The sequence below is a fragment of the Martes martes genome (assembly GCF_963455335.1).
Source record: "Martes martes genome assembly, chromosome: 16".
NCBI lineage: Eukaryota > Metazoa > Chordata > Mammalia > Carnivora > Mustelidae > Martes > Martes martes.
The window spans coordinates 60299979-60323167 of record NC_137904.1 but is presented as its reverse complement, the minus strand read 5'-3'; the positions used below and the strand labels follow the sequence as shown (position 1 = coordinate 60323167).

Here is a 23189-nt window from a genome sequence, read left to right as displayed (position 1 = left end):
TTCGGGGTCATGACCTCCCCAAACTTTGCGTGTAATTTCCTAATACAATACACTCCAGATAGGCTCTCTCTCTAAATCTTTTATAGCTTTGCTTACAAGCTGCCCTGGAGTTGGTTTTAGCTATTTAATATGCATCTGTGTCGTCTCTCCAGCTAGGCTGTAAACACCTAGAGGACAGGCACGGTGTCTGGCTCTTCCTCACCCCTCCCAGTGCGTAGGACTGGGCTGGAGACGCCGAGGAGGCTCATTAAAGGTTGTTGACAGTCTCGGGACCATCCTCCGCCCCACCTCGGCCACTCCCCTTTCCCTCGTGCCCACTGCGCTTCCTCCTCCCGGGTCCCCCACGCAGTCCTGCTCCCCTAACTTTTACCCCCTCCGGCCCCGCCCCTCCCTCGCGGTGTCCACTCTTCCCCCGCCCCCGGCAGCATCTCCAGCGTCCCCTAGCGACGAGGCAGGAGCTCCTAGCAACCGCATCTCGGTTCCCTGACGACGGCGGCACGCAGGGCCACGTCAGCGCGCCGCGGCCCCGCCCCCGCGCCGGCTGGCCCCGCCTCCCCGCGCCGCGTTCGCCGCCGCCGCCACCGCCGCCGCCGCCACCACCAGCAGCGCCGCCGCCGCCGCCCGAGACTCGCGCAGAGCAGTTATGGCGGATCCCGCAGCGCCCGCGCCCGCAGCTCCGGCTCCCGTCCAGGCCCCGGACGCGCCCCCGACCCCGGACGCGGCCCCCGCCGCGGCGCCCGCCCCGGACTCGGCCTCCGGGCCGTCCTCGGACTCCGGCCCCGAAGCCGGCTCGCAGCGGCTGCTGTTCTCTCACGACCTGGTGTCGGGCCGTTACCGCGGCTCGGTGCACTTCGGGCTGGTGCGCCTCATCCACGGCGAGGACTCGGACTCGGAGGGCGAGGAGGAGGGCCGCGGGAGCTCGGGCTGCTCCGAGGCTGGGGGTGCGGGCCACGAGGAGGGCCGGGCCAGCCCGCTGCGCCGCGGCTACGTGCGCGTCCAGTGGTACCCGGAGGGCGTCAAGCAGCACGTGAAGGAGACCAAGGTGCGGCGGGCCGGGCCGGGGCGGGGACCGGGGGCCGGGGCGGGGACCGGGGGTCGGGGGCCGGGGGCCGGGGGCCGGGGGCCGACGGCCGACGCAAGGACGGAGTTGCTGCAGGAGCCCTAGGCCGGGGAGGGGAGGCGCGCGTGGCGCTGGCCGGAATGGTGCAACTGCAGTGGGCCGAGGCGGGAGGACGAGCCTCCGCGGAGGGGACGCCCCGGTGCAAAGTCATTGCACCAGCCGCGGGCCACCGGGCCCCGGGCTTCCCCACGCGAAGCGACGCCCAAGCCTTGCGGTGCCGGGGTGTCGGCCTCAAGATCCTGTACGTGGACCCACTACGGTGGGGAACTCCTTGGGCGCTGAGGCACGCTCGTCATTACACCAGTGCGGCGTTTTGCTGACCCCCGAGGAGCTACACACTGCATTGTGCATCCAGAAAGGAAGGCCGGGCCGGGTCCGTGCGGGGCAGGGCTGTGGGCGTTCCAAAACAAAGATAGAGGGGGAAATCTCGGGTGGTATAAAAACCCAAGAAGTTCCTTAGATGGCAGAATGCGTTATTTTGGGTAAAGAAACCCCCCCACCCCCCCCCTTTTTTTTTTAACCTTGTTGCCTCGTTTTAATTGCTGCGGGGAACTTTGTGAGTAAAATCATTAACAATCAGAGCCGTGATATTAATAGTACAGGGTGGGGGAGATGGGACAGCTGCGACTGGGACTGAGGACTCCCAAGTGCAGTGGGACTTCTTGAAAGAAAAAAAAAATTACTATGGAACCATGGATGGAGAAGAGCCACCCATATGGAAACTCAAGGTTTTTTCCTGACCTGAGGCTGTCATGCAAACATCAGACTTCCTTAAAGTATTGGGGTAAGGCTGGTGAATATTGCAGTCCTGTAGACAAAGGGGTTTATCATCTTAAGCCTAAAACCTTGTACCGGGTTGGTTTGGTGGCTGCTGCTTCTGTCTTGTTTTCCTGAGTGCGAATTCCTATCAGTGATTCACACTCGCAGCACACACCCCTGTATCTCGCACCCCTTCTTCGTCTGCTTCTCCTTCGCCCCTTGAGGAAAACATTTCTCAGCAGGAATCAGGCCTGGGCTGTTGACAGGTCTGATTTCAGGGGAGGGCACTTGAGAAGTTAATCTGGGTTTCTCACACACTGGGAGACAAAGGCCACATAGGAATAGGGCTTCTTGCCATGCTACAAAGGGGGTCTGTGATAATGGCTCTTGGCAGGGGAAAGGCCCCACTCCCAGGAAGAGCCTGTGATCTACTTCCTAGTGGCAGAAGGGACTTGATACCAGCAGGGTCTTTCTTTTCTTTTCTTTATAAGATTTTTATTTATTTGACACAGAGAGAAAAGGATCACAAGCAGGCAGAGAGGCAGGCAGAGAGAGAGGGGGGAAGCAGGTTCCCTGCTGAGCAGAGAGCCTGATGTGGGGCTCGATCCCAGGACCCTGAGATCATGACCTGAGCCGAAGGCAGAGGCTTTAACCCACTGAGCCACCCAGGCGCCCCCAGCAGGGCCTTTCTCCTTGCCAGTGTGCAGGCATCCACAGACACAGAAATCCACATACAGGACCCCTGGCTTCCCCTCAGAAAAATGCAAATCAGGCATTAGCTGCTCTGACTTGGAAAAGAAGATTACAAGTTCATGTGCAAAAGTATGTGGAAAATCGTACTTTTTATAGCGGAATGCTTGTTAAAAATTACCATCAGTGTCATTACATCGGAAGGAGAAGATTTTTGCTCTTTATATAGTGTTTCTGCATTGTCTGAACTCACGAATGGCTGCTGATGTCTTTCTGTGGGTTTTTGAAAAATGTTTTTCACTAACCATCTTCTCCAAAGGTTGGTGACTTTTGGAATGCAGCTCATTTCCCTGTGTCATGGCCTCCCTGCCCTGGGACTCAGCAGGCTGGCCCAGCTCCACTGCCGGGAGCTGCCATGTTTATCAGTTGTTGTTCCTGTTCATCTTGACTTTGGGGGTTAACTTTATTTACAGTTATATTCTGTCTGCTTCCCCCACCGTGTGTACTTATACCAAACTTGACTTAAAATACTTGTCTAGGAATTAAATAGAAAATAATCGTAAGGCACCAGCGTGAACATATTTGGAAGCTGCCCTCTTGTGATTTGCTTTGAATTTGTTGAACTCTCTTGTGGCTCCACTGCCGGTGTTTTCTTTGCCACTGGAGTGTCTGTAGCTTCTGAGCTTAGCAAAGGCTAAGGGGCGTAGGAACTCTAGGTAGTGGTGGCGTGTAGTGTCCATGTGTGGATGGCAAGACCCAGTCCTTTTAGGAATTAAGAGTAAGTTTGGGGGTGTTTGGGGGTGTATACCTGATAGGTAGCTGTAGGTCACCCTGAACCCTAGGCATAGATGACCCCGACTAGGGTGCTGAGTGGGACCTTGCAGTTTAGGAAGTAAGTAGGAAGATTTTTTTTCTTCCCACCTCTCACCCCTTATAAATCTGAGGAGGTGACAGTGTGCGATAAAAGAAAGGCCACTAGACCAAGGCTGAGCATTTACATTCTGATTCCTACTCCATCACTAATTTGGTTATGAGATTTGAGAACCCAGTTACTGATAGTATAATATGATGACAGTATCGAGAAACATATTTCTTTTTAAAGCTGCCACCTCTTGGATTTTTTTAAAAAATAGTACCCTTTTAATGTGGAGTGTTTAGTAGGCTGTGGACTGTCTTTGTAATTTTCAGGTTAATTTGTTGGACAATGAGTAAAGGCCTGAAACTAGTCTCAAGGTTTTTTTTTTTTTTTCTTTTTTTTTAAGATTTTGTTTATTTGACAGAGATCACAAGTAGGCAGAGAGGCAGGCAGAGAGAGAGAGGGGGAAGCAGGCTCCCCACCAAGCGGCGAGCCCGATGTGGGGCTCGATCCCAGGACCCTGGGATCATGACCCGAGCGGAAGGCAGAGGCTTTAACCCACTGAGCCACCCAGGCGCCCCTAGTCTCAAGTTTTTAATGAACAAATTCATAAAGATAGATGCAGCGGCTGGCCAATAAGGTTTACCCCCTCTTGGCCACTTCAGTGAAAATTATCAACAGAAGTAAAATAAGTAGGGGCGCCTGGGTGGCTCAGTTGTGAAGCGTCTGCCTTTGGCTCAGGTTATGATCCCTGGGTCCTGGGATTGAGTCCACATCAGGCTCCCTGCTCAGTTGGGAGCCTGCTTCTCCTTCTGCCTGCTGCTCCCCCTACTTGTGCTCATTCTCTCTCTCTCTCTCTCTCTGTCCAATAAATAAAATCTTTTTTTTTTTTTAAAGGATTTTATTTATTTGGCAGAGAGAGGTCACAAGTAGGCAGAGAGGCAGGCAGAGAGAGAGGAGGAAGCGGGCTCCCCGCTGAGCAGAGAGCCCGATGCGGGGCTCGATCCCAGGACCCTGAGATCATGACCTGAGCTGAAGGCAGAGGCTTAACCCACTGAGCCCCCCAGGCGCCCCTGTGCAATAAATAAAATCTTAAAAAAGAAAGAAAGAGAGAAAAAAAAGTAGCTCTTCCTTGAAACTGCAGAGTTTATGGTCCAGGTACTGAGGCTTCCAGCAGCCACAGTTAAGCTCTTTTAGAACTTAAAACAAGCATGTGCCTTGTGCTCCTTCCTTTCCTCAATCTTTTGTCCCCTTCAGCGTGGCAGCTGACCTACCCACTTGCAACTTTTCCCGTTTGGCCGCAGATCTTCTATGAGACTTGCCCCTTCCCCATCAGTGGCCATCCTTGAGTAGCATTTTGGAATAAAGCCAAACGCCGACAGTCTCTTTGCCTTCTTGAGCACTGGCTAGACATGGTGGGTCCTTCCGGTCTGCACCTGTCATGGTTGGACAGAATGGCCCCTGTTCGGAAGAGAGCAGACGCTGTCTGTCAGTCCAAGTTCGGGGGCTTCCTGTTTATGCTTTAGTTTTCCCATCGTGTGCGCTGTCTTTTGCTTCAAATTGCCACAACATCCAGAGCCGCTCCTGATTTGAGGTTTAATGTCTCTAAATCAAAGCTACGTCTGGGTCACTCTGCTTTTCTAAGGCTGTGTGTGTGTAGCATCCCTCATGACAGGTCCCTTAGGAATGGGCTTTTCGTTTTATTTTTGGCTTCTACTCAAGCCAGCGTTTCCTTGGGGAAAACTCTTCAGCATCATAGCATGTGAAGGGCGCTTGCCTCACTTGTCCAGGTGCTGGACCCATTAAAAACAATTGTTCTTCGTGATGTAATAGGAAGGAGTTATGTAAGGTTAACCAAGATGCAGGACTGAGTGCATCTAATTGCATTTTACTCAGGTAGGATCACAGCACTTGCAGACTCACACAGCTGTTCTGTGATTTTATTCTTTATCCTTTGGTTCCCCCTTCTAACTCTGGGGACTCAGTGCCTTGAAGGCGTCTCCATCTGACTTGCCCCTTCGCTCAAGGGCACTTTCACCAGATGAGGGAAGTGTGTTTGTGTCCTGTGATTGGAAGTCAGAAGCCTTGGGTGCTCTTCCCAACCGTCACCTACTCTGAATGACCTTGGCCTAGTCACTGCCTCATTTCTTTCTGTGATAAAAGACAAGGTCTGTCTTTCTAGCCCCTGGAACAAGCCTGATCCAGAAGCGAAGCTGGGTGGTACGGCCAGTGGGCTGTTGGCAGCCCCCATCCCGATGGCCATCACACGGAGCCAGCCCCGCCCCTTCGGGACATCACTTCTGTGCATCACAGAGTGCTTTGTCTCCAGAGGCCAAAGGTGCCCCAGAGGGCTTTGTTTCAGTGCTGGAGGAGTCCTACCCATCCATCACGTTGTTGCTCATGACCTGGTGGATTATAGATAGGACTTCTTCCTGAGCGTCTTCTGTAAACACTCATGAACTTCTCCCCTCTGTTACTTATACGCGTTTAAAGAAACACCTGTCTTGGGGGTGCCTGGGTGACTCAGTGGGTTAAAGCCTCCTGGGATCGAGCCCCGCATCGGGCTCTCTGCTCAGCGGGGGGCCTGCTTCCCCCTCTCTCTCTGCCTGCCTCTCTGCCTACTCTGTCAGATGAATGAATAAAATCTTTAAAAAAAAAAAAAAAAGGAAAAGAAACACCTGCCAAAGTCCACTAACCTCTGGGGTAGAGGGGGATGTGGAATGAATATATATGTGTATATATTTTCCAGAATTTGGAAGACATCTTTTGAAATTTCCAAAAGAATGAAGTACAAGGATGGTAGAGTATTGCTTTTGTGTTTTAAAATAATAACAGTAATAAGGACAAGCATTATGTAGTGTTACTATGTGCCAGGCACTGAGTGCTTTATGTATGTTACTCGGTGCTCCCAGCAACCCTGTGAATTAGGTTATCCGGGTATTATCCATGTATTTCAGAGGAGGAGCACTTGTCCAATGTCGCACTGCTAATAAGTGGAGGAACCTGACTACAGATTGAAGTAGATGTAGTTTGCTCTCACCTGAGAATGTTTAAGTTCAGGATTCATAGATCATTACTGTATCAAGCACCCTGATTAAACATGAGTCACAGACCCTGTGCCTGACATTAATCATCCAGTCTTCAAACACTTGAAAGTCTTAGTAGGAGAGGTTGTAACCACAGGTAAGGAGAGAGAGGAAGGAGCAGGGTGTCTGGATGGGTGGAAGGAGAGAGGGCGATCACAGTGGGGAGCCAGCGGGGGAGACACCAGATTGACACTGGCCGTGAGCTTCTGTTCTGCACCTTTCATTCCATGGCCCCGCACTCATTCTCAAAATAATTGTCAAAAAGCGCATTTTATTTCTAGAGAACCTGTGAGTGCCCCTAGATGTTGAATGAAAGCAGTCTCTATAAGCGTGATTCATTCCAGCTCTGGTTCATCCCCCCCTCACCACCCCCACCCCCACCAAAAGTCCGAGGGACTGGGATTTCGGTGTTGTCTCAGAAACGGTCAGTATTAGGAAATCCCGCTTCACCTCCTGCCCCCAAAGACCTGTCCCCTCTCTTGCTGCTGTTGTCACCCTCCCACTGGGAATGCTGAGTCATGAGACAGGTTCTGAAGGACTCTTTGGAGAGAGGCTGAGTGCCACTCGGTTCCTTCCCCTTTAGTTGCCCCGAACTCGACTGTGTTCTCCACCTTGGTTTTGTTGTAGGACATTAAAGGCCCTTTTGCGCCCTCCCCATCCCCACCTCATTGTTGTCTCTGCTTTTCTTTCTTTCTTTCTTTCTTTTTTTTTTTTTAAATTTTCCCGTTCCATCTAGAGAAATTTTGCTTTTTTACTGTTTGATTCCCTGGCCTCATGTTCCAGTGGAACCTCCGCGTGGGGGGCCGGGGTTTTGCGAGAGGGGCGTGGTTGTAGTGTGTGACCTGAATCACCATCACAACAGTGCTGGGGCCAGGCGCGGTTTCAGCTGCCCCTGGTGGTCCCCTCGGAGTTGGCTATGGGGTGATCTCTTTTAAGAGCCATCCTGGAGTTCTAGCAGGGAGGACTGATCAGAGCTGCTGTGTGACTGCGACTGTCGGCAGTTTTCCGTTTCCCTGCCCAGAGCTTAGCCTGCTTCTGCGTGGGGGAGGGAGGGCGTGCTGATTTAAATGGATGCTCGAAAGAGGGAAATGTGCCTTTTCATTTACAAGTTGCTCTCACTTCCAGTTACTAGGATTTGGGTGTGTTTAGCTGCGGCTCCTTCTGCGGCCCCACCTGCCCAGTGGCCGGGCGCCAGGCCTCAGAGGGTCACGCTTTCCAGCGCTCGGCGACTCCGGTGAGCGGGGCGCACGGTCGGAACTGTGTCTGACATTTCTGCCGGCCTCGGGGGGCCGTATTAGGAACCCCCTGACATATTATCTGTGGCTGCAGACCAGGAGGAGCAGAATGCTTCCTGGAAATTTTTGTAGTTCAGAATAAAACTGAATCATGTTAGGGGATAGCCCTCTGAACTCACATACTCCAAGGCTGTTTGCCCTCGTTTTGCTCTTCGGCTACGCTCTGAGGCTGAGGGGTGATGGCCTGCATTCAATCCAGGGCTCACCAAGTTGGATGGGTCCTTTGGTCGGTTCTGCCCACGGTTGATATACTCTGTTCTTCTGAAGCAGGATTGGGAAAAGCAAGTATTCCATTTAAACATTTTGCAGGGGCACGTGGGTAGCTCAGTCGGGTAGGCATGTGCCTTAGGCTCAGGTCACGATCCCCGAGTCCTTTGGGGCTCCCTACTCGGTGGGGAGTCTGCTTCTCCCTCTCTCCCTTCCCCTGCTTACACGCTTACGCTCGCTTGCACACCCTCAAATAAATAAAATCTTTTTTTTTTTAAGATTGTATTTATTTATTTGACAGAAAGGGAACACAACAAGGGGAGCGGGAGTGGGAGGAGCCGGCTTCCCTCGGAGCAGGGAGCCCAATGAGGGGCTCCATCCCAGGACCCTGGGATCATAACCTGAGCCGAAGGCAGACGCTTAACAACTGAGCCACCCGAGCGCCCCTAAGTAAAATCCTTTTAAAAAATAAAATAAACATTAAGGCAAATGATACATTCACTGTCCGGAAGTATTCCGCTTGGCGGTATGTACTGGAATGAATGGCCTTTTGGGGTCAAAGCTGGTTGACTGGTCGAGGGCTTTGTATATTCTGAGACTAACACATTAAATTTTTTGTAGCTGGATCAAAGGAATAAGACTAGATCACTTTTGGCTTAAATCAGTAACGTAGCTGTATCTGGTGAAGATTCATTCTAGCTGTGGCAATTTAAAAATTTTTAAGGTACTGGGACGCCTGGGTGGCTCAGTTGGTTAAGCGGCTGCCTTCGGCTCAGGTCATGATCCCGGCGTCCTGGGATCGAGTCCCGCATCGGGCTCCTTGCTCGGCAGGGAGCCTGCTTCTCCCTCTGCCTCTGCCTGTCTCTCTGTCTGCCTGTGCTCACTCTCTCTGACAAATAAATAAATAAATAAATAAATAAAAAATCTTTAAAAATTTTTAAGGTACTGAGTGGTGCTTTCAGAAAAAGAAAAAGAAAGAATAAGTCGTCAATCCTATCCAGTAATAAAATGAAAGCCCCCAGCTAGCAGGAGAGATTTCCTGCAGTCTTAAAAAGAGTGTTCTTCATTTGCATCCTGCAAGTGAGAGCCGGTCTTGCCCACTCAGCAGCTCTGATGAGGCTTTTCCCCCTTGCTTGAATTTTGATCCTTTTTTGCGGGAGCTGCTGCCGCGGTGATGGTCGCTGACGCCCTTGTGACTGGCGTGTTCGCAGGACGACTTGCTGGCCCTCGAAGGTGCAGGTGGGAAGACGCAGACACACACTTCTGTGTCTTGCGTGGCTTCCGGGAGCGTCGGGAGCAGACGTACTCGTATCTGTGCTGAAAGCATCCCCTTATTCGTCTGCTCTGCCTGTTTAATTACTTAAGGGAGCTTAGGGCCCTGAAGGTTGATGATATCCTCAAGCCCAGGAAGAAAGAGCGACTCTCCCTACACGCAGCTTGCTTTGGGGGCACCCAGGTCCTCCGCTGGTCGCCAGGGGTGTCTGCCCCATTTCCTCATGACCCATGAGCCCCTTAGCCTCTCCCTGGCCACTCTCCCCACTGGGTGCCAGGGGCTCTCCTGAAGGTCACAGAGGACTGGTGGATTCCCGGTTACTGCTTTACCCACCTTTCCTTTGTCCTTGTCCTTTGTTGATTGTGGTCAGTCCTGCCCTCGTACCAGAAACTTCCTTCCGTTGGGTTCCTTATACGAGACTCTTCTGAATTTTCCTCCTTAGCCTTTTGTTTCTTCCTCTTCTCTCCGTGAGGCTTCTTCCCGTATCATGTTCTCGCTCCCCTCACCGCCTTGCTGTCTTGTCTTCAGCGCTCTGGTTCACCCGCGTGGCTGCCTCCAGTCCAGTGGCTTCCGCCCGCACCACATCCCTGCCCCTGGCCTGACGGCTCCCTCCTGTCCTCTCCCAACTGAGGACCTTCTGGCTGCGAAGTCTGATGAGTGTAACTGTCCTTCCCACCCCCAGATGTGTGGCATTTAAAAAATTCCTTTTTCCAACTTTGGATCATGAAAAATCTTCACACGTACGGAGAAGTTGAAAGACTGGGCCAGTGAGTACTGATTACCAACCATCGTGAGTCAGCGGTTAGCATTCTGTCATCTGTGCTTTCCCCGTACGTGTGAGCGTGTGTAAATACATCTTCTCCCGAGCCATTTACAAAGTTAGAAGCAGGCACGATGGCAGACGCCTCTAAGTACTTAAGCTGGCATCTTCTGAAATTCAGAATATTTGGGATCGTTTTAAATGTACATTCTTGGGCCCCATGCTGATGTAAGCGTGCGGTTCAGCGGTGGTAACATATTCATGACGGGCAGCCATCCCTGTCCCCTATCTCCAGACCGCTTGTCGTCTTGTAAAACTGAACCTTGATGCCCGCTGAACAGTAGTGCCCTGACTCCCCCCACGCCAGCTGCTGGCCACCACCATTCTCCTTTCTGACGTGAGATATTACTTCATTTAATGTAACAGCCTTAAGGTTCATCCATGCGGTAGTATAGGTCAGAATGTCCCTCGTTTTAAAGGCCGAAAGCTGTATGTACAGCTTCTGGCATATCCTTCCGTCTGGACACTTGGGGAGCTCTCCCGTCTCAGCTGTCGTGTTTGACCCAGCTTGTGAACATGGTGTACAAGATCTCTTCGAGATCGTACTTTCGGTTCTCTTGGGTATATCCCCAGAAGTGGACTTGCTGGATCGTATGGTAAATGTATTCTTACTTTTATTTGAAAAACTGCCATCCTCTTTTCCACAGCAGCTGCACCCTGTGCCCGTCCCCCCCCCCAGCAGTGCGCAAGGATCCCGGTTTCTCCACATTCTGGCCAACATTTGTTATTTCCTGATTTTTTTGTGATAGTCATCCTAATGGGTGTGAGGTCGTATCTCATCGTGGTCTTGATTTGTGTTTCCTTAATGACTGGTGACGTTGGGCATCTTTTCATGTGCTGCTTCGCAGTTTAAATACCTGCTTTGGAGAAATATTTAAGTCCTAGGGGCGTCTGGGTGGCTCAGTCATTAAGCGTCTTCCTTCGGCTCAGGTCATGAACCTGGGGTCCTGGGATCAAGCACCGCATCGGGCTCCCTGCTCGGCGGGAAGCCTGCTTCTTCCTCTCCCACTGCCCCTGCTTGTGTTCCCTCTCTCGCTGCCTCTCTCTCTCTCTCTCTCTGTCAAATAAATAAATAAAATCTTTAAAAAAAAAAAAAGAAGAAAGAAAGAAAGAAATGTTTAAGTCCTTTGCCCATTTCTGAATCGGGTTGTTCCGGAGTGGTTGTTGCTGAGCTGTAGGCGCCGTCTCTACGCTGGACATCAGTCCCGTATCAGACATACGATTTGCGGGTGTTCTCTCCCGTTCTGTGGGTTTCCATGAGTCCGGTTTGTCTCTTCCTTTGTTGCCTGTGCCTTTGGCTCCCGGCTCCCATTCTGTTTTGTCATCAGATCTTTGTTCAGAATGCCTCTCACATCCTCTGCATTTCCGTCCTGCAGCACGGGCTCGCTCTCCGACGGGCTCGCGCCTGGGCTGACCTCGCCGGGCCTCGCTGCCTCTGGGCCCTCCTTCAGCCCAGCGCGTGGTGTCACAGGCTGACCTTCCAGAAGACCGCTTGGACTGTGTCAGGACCCAGCCTCCTGACGTGCCTTAGCTTGTCACTCCAGGCTCCTCGCCCACATTGCGCGCTTGGTCTCCTGCCCCTCCAGTAGCCGCATCTCATGGGCTCCCCCCGCCCACGTGCGCTCTTCTCTGCCTCTCACGCCCCACGGCATTTACACGGCGCACGTGAGTTCTCTGTCCCTGGCTTGGAAGCTTCTTGAGAAACCAAGACAGTGTGTCCTTCCGTTCGGTGAAAGCTTATATTCTGAATGGCTCACGTGTAGTTTCATGGGAGGTGTTGGAGTTAACTCGCCTCCAAAGAGTGTTCTGCGCCTTTTCCCAGGCATGTTGTGGCGGGTGCAGAGCCGTGTGGGCACCTGGCCGGTTGACACTTCCCCTTAGGGTTCTAGGTAAGTTGCCTGTGTCATTTATCGTCCAAGCTGGGCTCTTCTGAGAGCGCCGTGACTAACTGCTCCAGGACTGAGACATGTGGGTGTCCAGACGCTAGGAAGGCAGATTTATCAACAGTTACTTGACTGTTCCAGCAACTTCCATCATGAAGCTCTCCAGGTCGAGTAGGAGCCCAGTAGGCGAGGGTAAAGCTGGTCAGAGCCGGTGTCAGCTGTGGCGGAAATGGAGCTGTGTCTGGGGCTAAAACCTAGCAGAAATTGAGCCGCAGGCTCTCCAGGAGCCTGGGCTGGGAGGAGAGCTAAGGCTGTGTCTCCTGAAGCCAATGAAAAGGCCCCCTGGTTGGTGCCATTCTGGGTTTCCTTCCAGTCCTCAGAGCAAGCTCTGAATGATCTGGAAGAAAAACACCAGTCTAACATTTCGGAGCCGTCCGAGTTCTCGTGTCCATAGGAGCTTCAAGACCTTGGTGGAAGCGCCCGGTCTCTCTGAGCCTCAGTTTCTCAGCTTCTGAAATGGGGGTCATGCCCATCGCTCGAGGCTGTCACGAGGAGCAGCTCTGACCACCCAGGTGGAAGCACTGGCCAGACCCGCGTTCGTTCACACGTGTGAGCTTGGGGGGTGGAGATGCCGACGTGTTGGGCGCGAGGCCCCTCTGCTGGAGATGGGGTCCTGCCCCAGCTGCACGGTAACGGGGCACGCGCTCGCGGCTTCGTGCTCTGCCGGCCTCGGCGCTCCGGGGGGGCGTCCTGCCCACCCAGCCTGGTGTTGGCGTGCGTATGCCCGGCCCGCTTCTCCGAAGGAGTCGGGCACCATCGACTCAACACTGCTCACCAGTGGAGGCAGGAGGGTGGGGAGAACACAGGGACATGGAATCCAGACCAGAACTTTGAAAGGCCGATGGGTGTGGCGCCATCTGGGGCTCTTGCCAAAAGAGCTGGGGTGGGCCTGAGACTCTGCATGTCTTAACGAGCTCCCGGGGAGGCCATTTCGCTGGCTGGGACTGACCTGTAGGTCCTTCAAAAACCCCACTGATGTCAGTAGGTTGTGTTGTCTTCCCCCCTCCCCCCCCCCAGTTTTATTGGGTGTAACTGGTTTGAGGTTTTTGTCTCCCCTCTGCCTTAGTCTTCTGGTAGCAGTGTTTATGCCAGAAATGATCAAAAGAGGGGGCGACGGGAGGGAAGGGACATTAAGTGCCCCTAATAACCGGGTAGTGCTTTCAGATCATAGTGTTCCTGTTAGAGAGACCTGCTTCCCCCCCCCCCCCGCACCCCATGGCCTGCGGACCGGCATTAATACGCAGTCGCTGCTGAGACTTCATGGGCTTTCATGTCTTCCAGGAGGAAAATACGGGAGTTGTTATGAGTGTAGTGCAGCCGATCCAAGAGGAAAATGATTGAAATTTGCTATTTTTTATCCATCCACCATCAGCGGATTCCTGCTGTGTGCCAGGCGGTGTAACACATGCTTTACATTATCATCTTACGTCTTCCCTAGAGCGGCCTGTGTCCCCATTTAAGAGAGGGAGAGCCTGCAACCTGGAGCACGCCTGTCACCCGCCCAGAGCCGCACGGCCGGCCGGCGAGGGCCAGAGCCCGCTGTCTGTGCGGCCCAAGAGCACGCCTGCTCCCCACGCTGCACCGCCGCCCCAGGCCCCTGGTGGGGCGCTGTGGGTCTCCAGAGAGCACCCTCGATCCGGGCCAGCATTCTTTCTGGAAAGGGCCAGAAAGTAAATAGTGGAGGCTTAGCAGGCTATACTGTCTCCTTCACAACCAGTCAGCTCTGCCGTTGTAGCGTGAAAATATTCAGAGACAACAAGTGAACGGACGGGTGTTTCCAGTAAAATCTTATTTCAAATAGGCAGCAGGCTGGGTCTGGCCTGCAGGCCATAGTTTGCCGATCTTCGCTCTAGAAGAGCCCTGCTCAGTGCAAATAGGAGGTGAGCCACATCTGTAATTTCAGACTTGACAGGAGCCACATTTGAAAAAGGAAAAACAGGGCGCCTGGGTGGCCCAGTGGGTTGGGCCTCTGCCTTCCGCTCAGGTCATGATCTCAGGGTCCTGAGATGGAGCCCCGCATCGGGCTCTCTGCTCAGTGGGGAGCCTGCTTCCCTTCCTCTCTCGCTACTTGTGATCTCTGTCAAATAAATAAATAAAATCTTTATAAAAAAAGGGAAAAGGAAAAACAGGTGAAGTTACATTTACTAAGTTGGACTTGACCCATTACATCCAAGATGCAAGATGCCATATCTGCGTGTAATCACTATAAAAGTTATTGTTGTGTTTTACAGATTCTGTTTATTTCGTTTTATTTATTTATTTATTTTTAAAGTAGGCCCCGTGCCCAGCGTGGGGCTCGAACTTATGACCCCGAGATCAGGAGTTGCACATTCTCCCGACTGAGCCAGCCAGGCGCCCCTAAAAATTGTGAATGAAATATTTTACAGTCTTCTTTCTGTAGTGGCTCATGTATTAGCTAGCGCTGCTTCAGAAACTTCGTCTGGTGGGGTAGAACCCTCTCTCCAGTCCCTCACTCAGCTTTGTTTTCTTCAGAGCAGCGTTATTCGAGATCTGATTGCTTCCTGTCCTTGTTTACGGTCTCCCTGACCAGAAGGTAAGAGGACAGAACGAACTGTTCACTGCTCTCCTTGCCTGAACAGAGCCTGGCCCAGAGCTTGCGCCCGGGGCTCCCTGTTTGATGAGCTGATGGGGTCTTCATGAGGCAGAAAGTGCTGAGTCCTGTCTGGGAGGCACAGACCACATTTCTGAGGGGGTTGGTGGGAGAGCATTAGGAAAAGTTTCTATGCAGGTAGCTTTCTGTTGAGCTAGGCCTGGAAAGGGAGAAGAATTTGGAACAGCAGTGGCGGGAGGGAAGGGTGTCCTGAGCAGGAGGAACAGCATTATGGAAGCCGGATGCAGGCAGCTTGCATGACATTTGGGAGAAATAGTTCTCTGAGGCCTTAGAGCTCCCTTACGCTTACACGTAATCGAAGGTCCTGGTGAGCTTTTATTATGTGTATCAGTATTTACAGGTAAGAAATTGAAACGAAACTTAAAACCCAAGAACAAGCAGGCGGGTGCTCTAGCTCTCAGAGCAATGACCGCTTTACCCCAGGGAGCCTCTGGGAAGATCCAGGGGAGACTCCAGAGAGGATGAGAGCAGGAAAGGCTGATTCCAGCCAGTAGGACTGTGGAAAGGTTTGGCTTTGAACCTCCTGACAGGCAGGGCATGAGGAGAAGGCAGGCGAGAGAGGGGACCCGTTGGCCGGCCTGGATCTGGGCGTGTGGGAAGCATTTCACCAGGGGAGCTCTTCAGCCCTCTCTGGGAGAGCCCTGTGGAGGAGGTGTTACTGTTTCGTGTGTTTTACAGATGAGGCTGCCCAAGGTCACGTCCAAAGGGAAGAGTGTGGGTGAAACCCAGGCAGCCGCCCCCACAGCCGCATGGTCTGCTGCCCCCCCCCCCCGAGACTTCACATCACGCTGGTTCTGTGGTGTAAAGGAGTTTGGGTTTGTGGTGGTGGTGTTTTTCCCCGTAACGAGGAGCCACTTTGAAGTTGGCCGTGACTGACCTGGCAGCGGTTCATACACTGGAGCGGGGCCGGGGTTGGGGGGGGGCGCTGAAAAGCCTGGAGCCAGTTAGGAGGCCTTTTCAGGGCAGGTGAGTTGTATTTTTGTGCATCTAATTTGCGTGACACCACACACACACACACACACACACGGCGCAAGAGTGTTGGAAGTGCTCTGTTTTTATACAAAATGGCCCCTTCGTGTGGCACCTGGGTGGCTCAAGTCATGATCCCAGGGTTCTGAGATCGAGTCCCGTGTCGGGCTCCCTGATCAGCGGCAAATCTACTTCTCCCTCTGCCTCTGTGATCCCTCTCGCTCTCTCTCTCTCTCAAATAAATAGTCTTTAGTAAAAGAAAAAAGCGCCCCTGCCTGTGAACTGACAGCTCCACGAGTATTCAGTGGACAAAGCAGCGAGTTCCGGTCGGGGGGGAAGATGGGCGTGTTGGACTTAGTGATGGGTTTAGGGGCCTTTTTAAGGATAATTTTGATGATGCTCCATTTGATCCTGGGACCAGACTCCCAACTACAGCTGGGACTATTGAATCAGAGCAGTGCTGGCGCTATCTTGAATTCGAGCAGTAGGGATGGAGGGTGGTCGTGAATGGTTTCTCAGATGGGGTGGCAGGTACAAGCCTTGAGGGCCATCTGGGGGGTGCAGGGAAAGCAGGTGTAACATTGACGGGGCTGGAGCCGTGGGTGTCTGCACACCCAGGGCACTCGGGCGATCGGGAGGGTGTGAGAGCCAGTATGTTTGTTTGTTTGTTTGTTGTTGTTTTAAGATTTTATTTACTTATTTGACAGACAGAGATCACAAGTAGGCAGAGAGGCAGGCAGAGAGAGGGGGAAGCAAGCTCCCCGCTGAGCAGAGAGCTTGATGCAGGGCTCAATCCCAGGACCCTGGGATCATGACCTGAGCCGAAGGCAGAGGCTTTAACCCACTGAGCTACCCAGGCACCCCTGTATGTTTGTTTTTTGATGGTGGTAAAATAGAACAAAATTCACCGTTTTGAAGTGTGCAGTTCAGTGGCACGAAGCACCTTCACACTCTTACTCGACCATCCCCACCATCCATCTCCAGAACGTTTTCATCTTTCCTAACTGAGGCTCTGTTCCCATTAAACAATAACCTTTTAGGCAAGTAACCGATGTTCACTGCAGACATGGGGTCTCCCGACGTCCCAGGAGTGGGGGCGGGAAACTGGGCAGAGACCAGGCTTCTGGAGTGCACGCCCAAGTGACAGCCCGGCCCATGGCAGCACGGACGGGGAAGTGTGAGCGAGATTCAGTTTTGGAGGCACAGAGTCTTCCATGGCCGGCAGCATCCATGGGAAGAGAGAGGCCTACCTTGGACACGTGTGTGCAGTCTGTCCCCCATCTTTCTTTTATTCCTATTGTCGTCCTATTTCATGCCCTCATCATTACTTTTTTAAAATAAACACTTTTGAGATTTACAGAAAAGTTGCAAAGATCCTAGTACACCCTTCACCAGCTTCCTCTAATGTTTTTTATTTAATAGAGGTTTTATTTGAGAGAGAACACAAGCAGAGGAGAAGGGGCAGAGGGAGGAAACAGGCCCCCCGCTGGGCAGGGAGCCCGATGCGGGACTTGATCCCAGGACCCTAAGATCGTGACCTGAGCGGAAGGTGGACGGTTAACTGAGTGGGCCACCCAGGTGTCCCAGCTTCCTTTAATGTTAGCATCTTATGTAACACGGTATGTTTGTTAAAAGTGAGAAATTAACATTGGTTTTACTCTATAAACTCTACTGCATACTTTCATTTAGATTAGTTTTCCTCTAAAGTCCTTTTTCTGTTTCAGTCTCCAGTTCACGATGCTACATTGCATTTCACATAATTGCCTTTGAATGTTGGGAAAAACCCTTCTAATTGAGCTCTCACTTGATGTAATCCTCAGTTCATCCTCTGCCCTATGAGTTATCTTTCTGAAGAATTTTATTAACAGCTTTTGATGCCAGAGAGTAGAGGTCAAGCAAGGCGCTCTCCAACATGAGGCAGTCTGGAAGTGACCCGTCACCAGGGACAGGTCAGAGTAGAGGGACAGCTGCTGGCAGCCAAAGCAGCAGGTGGACGGGTGAATGCGGGGAGTGGGGGGCATGGGAGCGTGGGCGTGTAGGTCAGGGAAGTAGGGAAAGTCTGCGGGCTCAGGGGGCCTCTTCAGTCCCCGATGATCTCACACTGAGGAGAAGTGATGGGATTATTTTCTTACTTGTCTTAGCTTTATAGTTTTGTTTTCCTGATTGCAGCTTAATCAGACCTGTTGCTATACAGGTGATCCTTCCTCGACAACCTTTGCAGGTGTTCTAGGAAACTACTTCTTTTTTATTTTATTTTATTTTTTAAGATTTTATTTATTTATTTGACAGATCACAAGTAGGCAGAGAGGGAGTAGGAAGTAGTCTCCCCGCTGAGCAGAGAGCCTGATGCGGGGCTCGATCCCAGGACCCTGAGATCATGACCGGAGCCAAAGGCAGAGGCTTTAACCCACTGAGCCACCCAGGCGCCCCTGTTCTAGGAAACTTCTTGAGCTACCAGACATTTTCCTTCACTTCAGTGTTATGCTGAATCTCAAACCTAAAGAATTGTTCTCGGGTTGTATTTTATTATTTATTTATTTATTTATTTATTTTTAAAAGATTTTATTCATTTACCTGACAGACAAAGATCACAAGTAGGCGGAGAGGCAGGCAGAGAGAGAGGAGGAAGCAGGCTCCCCACTGAGCAGAGAGTCCGATGCGGGGCTCGATCCCAGGACCCTGAGATCACGACCCAAGCCGAAGGAAGAGGCTTAACCCACTGAGCCACCCAGGTGCCCTCGGATTGTGTTTTGAGAACAGATGACACCAGGGGCGCGTGGGTGGCTCCGTCGGTGGAGCGTCCAACCCTTGGTTTCAGCCCAGGTTGTGAGATTGAGCCCCTGCGTCAGGCCCCAGGCTCAGCAGGGAGTCTGCTTCAGATTCTGGTCCTCTCTCTACCCCCCACTCGTGCGCACTCTCTCTCTCTCTCTCAAATAAAGCAGTAAATCTTTAAAGAGAGAGCGAGAGAACACCAATAACCAGAACTTGTTTGGGGCGGCGCCTGGGTGGCTCCATCAGTGATGCGTCTGCCTTCGGCTCAGGTCACGATCCCAGGATCCTGGGATTGAGCCCCACATTGGGCTCCCTGCTCAGTGGAGAGCCTGCTTCTCCCTCCCTCTGCTGCTCCCCCTGCTTGTTCTCTCTCTCTATCTCTGCCAAATAAATAAAATCTTAAAAAAAACAAAAAAGAAATGCCTATTTTCCTAGCGTGATGGTGAGTTTTTTTTTGGTGACAGAGGCAGGAGTCCCAACTCCTTGGCAGCATCTGGAGGGCTAGAACTCAGGTCAGTCCGCTAGGCGTTTTTCTCTCGTACTCTGCTCTTGCCAAAAAACAAGCCCTTCTTGTGGCCAGGGGGTGTCCGTGAGCTCCGCAGGACCTCCGGCCAGTCTCTCATGCCTTAGCTCAGGCCTGCATTTGTTCCCCGAACAGAGAGCTGGGCTGGGGCCTGGTAAGTAAGCCGGGGGGCAGGGGTGGTGCAGACATGGGCTGACAGTGGTAGAGGTCAGGCTCTAGAGGGCCTCTCTGTCTCTTTCACGTGGTTCCACTGAGGCATTTCTGATGACATTCTGATACCTGCCCATAGTGGGACGATGACGTGTCCTGTACGGCGATACCTGAGTTATGTTGGGGTCTCCATCCTTTCCGTCTCTCCTGTAGATCCTGGCACCTCAAGCTCTCCTCTCCTGTGCTGGTGACATCAGAAGTTTCCAGTTATCAGGTGCGCAGTGAAGGCGGGGTCTCCAGGAGCCTCCCCGAGATGATGGGCGTTGGCTGTATACTGGGTTTGAGGGTGTGTCTGGGCCTACGGTGCTGGAACTAGGAGGCTTTGGTTTGACTCCTTTATAGTCTGGGACCTGAGGCCCCAGGAAGGGGGGGGATGTGGAGTGGGACCACATGGAGGCATGGTGGGCTTTTCCCTGATGACAGGTGACCTTGAGAGGCTTCTCACGTGCCTAGTAGCCATTTGTAAATCTGCTCTGAAGAAGTGTCTTTTCCAGAAAATCATCTGCCCACTTTTTAATTGACTTACTTTTTGGCTTGCCTAGCAGATGGTGCCTTTGGGTCTGCTCTCTGTCCGGAGTCGGGCAGGTGGGCCGCTTGCTGTGGGAGGTGTGTCTGTGTCACTGGGGTCTCCGCCAGGTGTCTCGCATTACATTGGGATCTAACTTTCGTTCCTATTTAAATATACTCCAGAGGATTTGATATCCTTCTAAACTGAAAGGGCTCTTAATTCTAGGGGCACCTGGGTGGTTCAGTGGGTTAAGCCTCTGCCTTCCGCTCAGGTCATGATCTCAGGGCCCTGGGATCGAGCCCCGCATCGGGCTCTCTGCTCAGCGGGGAGCCTGCTTCCCCCCCTCCCCCCGCCTGCCTTTCTGCCTACTTGTGATCTCTCTCTCTCTGTCAAATAAATAAATAAAATCTTAAAAAAAGAAAGGGCTCTTGATTCTAAAATTTTCTAGAACTAAGTTTCATTGTTTTACATCTGTGGCTCCTCTACCCCCGGGAATAAGAAAGGGGCTGCTCAGTAGGGCTTCGTCGCGGTGGGGCAAGCTCTCAGGTGTTCACCGGTCTCGGGAATCCTGCATCGGCCGCCAGCCACAGCTGGTCTTCAAGGCAGGGCGTGGACCGTGTAGCCTCCTCTCCTGCCCTCCGGTAGCACGATTGCAGTCCTTCTCGTGCAGCAGCTGACGGCGTGCTCCTTGCTTGACGTGAATGTGCCTTGGTAACTGCGTCGTGTCTGTGGCCATGTGGCAGGTCCGAGACACGGCTGTGCCGAGCCGCGCGAGAGGGTGCCGTTCGGGTGACACAGTGGCGCCTGGTAACAGAGGCCGGCGGCTGGCTGAGTGCATCTCCGCTCCCAGCGCTTCGCAGACCCTCCGTCCTCGAGCGGGGTGGCTGTCTGCCGAGGGGCACTCATGCTATTTATGTTCGGTGACTTTCTCAGTGATTGTTTCTAGGTTGGCATTTAAGAATCTAATTTAATTCTGTAAGTGTGTGAAGTGTCGATTCCCCAGGCCTGTCGTATGACACTGACAGTCTCTTCCACCCAGATCCCAGCAGTCTACGCAGTTGAAAGTTTCTTTGACGTTTGCCACAGAAAGCCACGTGTCTGCACGGATGGGGGCCCTGCAGGCGACTGGGGGGTTCTGACGGGGTTGAGCTTTCTTGTCCCTCCCCATCATTTGGCATTTTAGAACAGCAGGGCTGGGAGAGCCCCTCAGAAATGAACTGGTCTCTGAGTTAAATAAGTGAATGTCAGAACTAAGGATTTCTAATTGCTTAAATTACTTTTTATTTTATTTTTTGAGAGAGAGACAGTGTGCCAGAGCGGGACAGTGGGGGGCTGGGGGGAGGGGAGCAGGGAGAGGGAGAGAGGATCCCAAGTAGACTCTGCGTTGAGCAAGGATCCTGTCATGGGACTCGCTCTCTCGACCCGGAGATCATGACCGGAGCCGAAATCAAGAGTCAGATGCTCAACCGACTGAGCCACCTTGACACCCCGGATTTCTAATTATTGAATTTGTGATTTCTTGTTTTTGTAACCTTACCATTTTTCCATCTTCGAATATGTCCCATGGTTGTAGGTAAGTATTTTGCAAAATTAAGGTTAAAGATCTCTGGTTGGCATCCTTCAGGCGAAAATGGTAGATTGCACACATTCGTTTATTTCCACTTCCTCCAGAAATCCTTCTAAAATGATGTAAATGAATTTTTAAATTTCTTTACTTAAGTAATCTCCACACCCAACGTGGGCCTTGAACTCACAACTCAACTGAGCCAGCCAGGCAGCCCAGTAAATGAATTTTTTTTTTAAAGATTTTATTTATTTATGACAGACAGAGATCACAAGTAGGCAGAGAGGCAGGCAGAGAGAGAGGAGGTGAAGCAGGCTCCCCGCTGAGCAGAGAGCCCGATGCGGGGCTCGATCCCAGGACCCTGGGATCATAACCTGAGCCGAAGGCAGAGGCTTTAACCCACTGAGCCACCCAGGCGCCCCAGTAAATGAATTTTTTAAACGTGTAAACCTGTGAGGATGGAGAATGGGAGGGAAGACAGTAGACAAAGATTTCAAGTTTTAGAAGTTGGAAGAGGGGCAAAGACTGAGCAGAGCAGAGGAAGCTAAGAAGTCGGTGCCTCCATCCCTGAGACCTTCTGCAGGGCTGCTCCTTTGTCACTGCTAAGGGCACCGAGGCGCACGTGAGATGCGGGCCCAAAGACAGAGGGAAGAGTTGGAAGGTCAGCCTCTGCGCCTGCGCGAGCCCTGCCCCAGAGAGCAGAGGTTTGTGCTCCGGAGACGGTGAGCCGGAGACAGCGCTGGCGTGAGAGCTCAGACGTGAGAGCTCAGACGGAGCAAAGGGCAGTGTCACGCTGAGATGAAACAGGGACTCAGGAAAGTCTGTGCACTGAAAGGGGAAGTCTCAGCTGAGTTCCCTGCCTGCTCCCCGAGTGCTGCAACCAGGCATGAGGCGTGGGATTGGAGGATTCCTCTCTGGAAAAAAATGAACAGTGTGGGAGACAGACCTGCCGTTGGTAGGGTTTGGCAGTCCCTCAGAACAGAAGCTAGATAACGTGATGCGTACCAATCCAAAGCCTCGCTTGTGTTTGCAAAGCTTCCGTCATCTTATTATTGACACAACTTTTTAAATTTTCATTTTTTGTCTTGGGATAATTAGAGAGTCATAGGAGTTGCAGAACAGTACAGAGAGATCCCCTGCACCTTTCATCCAGTTTGCCCCGTGGTTACAGCTTACACAACCCCAGCATCAGAGTCAGGAAATCGACTTTGGTGCACAGACGATGCGTGTGCAGTTCTCTGCCATTCTGTCACCTGCCACAGCAGTCAGGATACAGGACTGTTGGGGGGACCTGGGGGGCCCAGTGGGCTAAGCGTCTGCCTTCAGCTCAGGTCATGATCCCAGTGTCCTGGAATCGGGCCTCCCATCGGGCTCCCTGCTCAGCGGGGGAGTCTAGTTCTCCATCTTCTCCCTGCTCATTCTTTCTATCTCTCTCTCATAAATAAATAATATATATATATATATATATTTTTAAAGATTTTATTTATTTATTTGGCAGATTACAAATAGGTAGAGAGGCAGGCAGAGAGAGAGGGGGGAGGAAGCAGGCTCCCTGCTGAGCAGAGAGCCTGATGTGGGGCTCGATCCCAGGACCCTGAGATCATGACCTGAGCCGAAGGCAGAGGCTTTAACCCACTGAACCACCCAGTCACCCCAATAAATAATATATTTTTTAAAAAGATACAGAGCTATTCCCTCACCATAAAGATCTGTTGACTCATTTCAAATAGGAGTGGACAGCCAGGGGTCACTGAATGGATTAAAAACCCTCCTAGCATGAAGGGTAGAGGATAGACCAAGCAAAGAGAAAGACTGGAAGAAACCCTCAGAACACCATGAACATCTTCCCAGAAATAAGGGCTGGCATTTTGTTAATGAAATAAAACAGAATGCTATAAAACTCAGAACAAGGAAGAGTTCTTGGTATTAAAACATAATGTTAGGAGAGAGAAAAGCATTGAC

General features: G+C 52.0%; 1 protein-coding gene across 2 annotated transcripts in view; it reads left to right on the top strand.

Moving 5' to 3' along the window:
- The first annotated feature begins 563 nt into the window (after positions 1-563).
- The window catches only part of UBE2O (ubiquitin conjugating enzyme E2 O), a 56441-nt gene continuing 33815 nt past the window's right edge, over positions 564-23189 (top strand). The window contains exon 1 of one of the 2 annotated variants that reach the window (XM_080826735.1): positions 564-1042. In XM_080826735.1, coding sequence (XP_080682861.1) covers positions 644-1042 — 399 coding nt within the window. In that variant the 5' untranslated portion in view covers positions 564-643. The remainder of the gene's footprint in view (positions 1043-23189) is intronic. The other variant, XM_080826736.1, reaches the window with a different exon arrangement.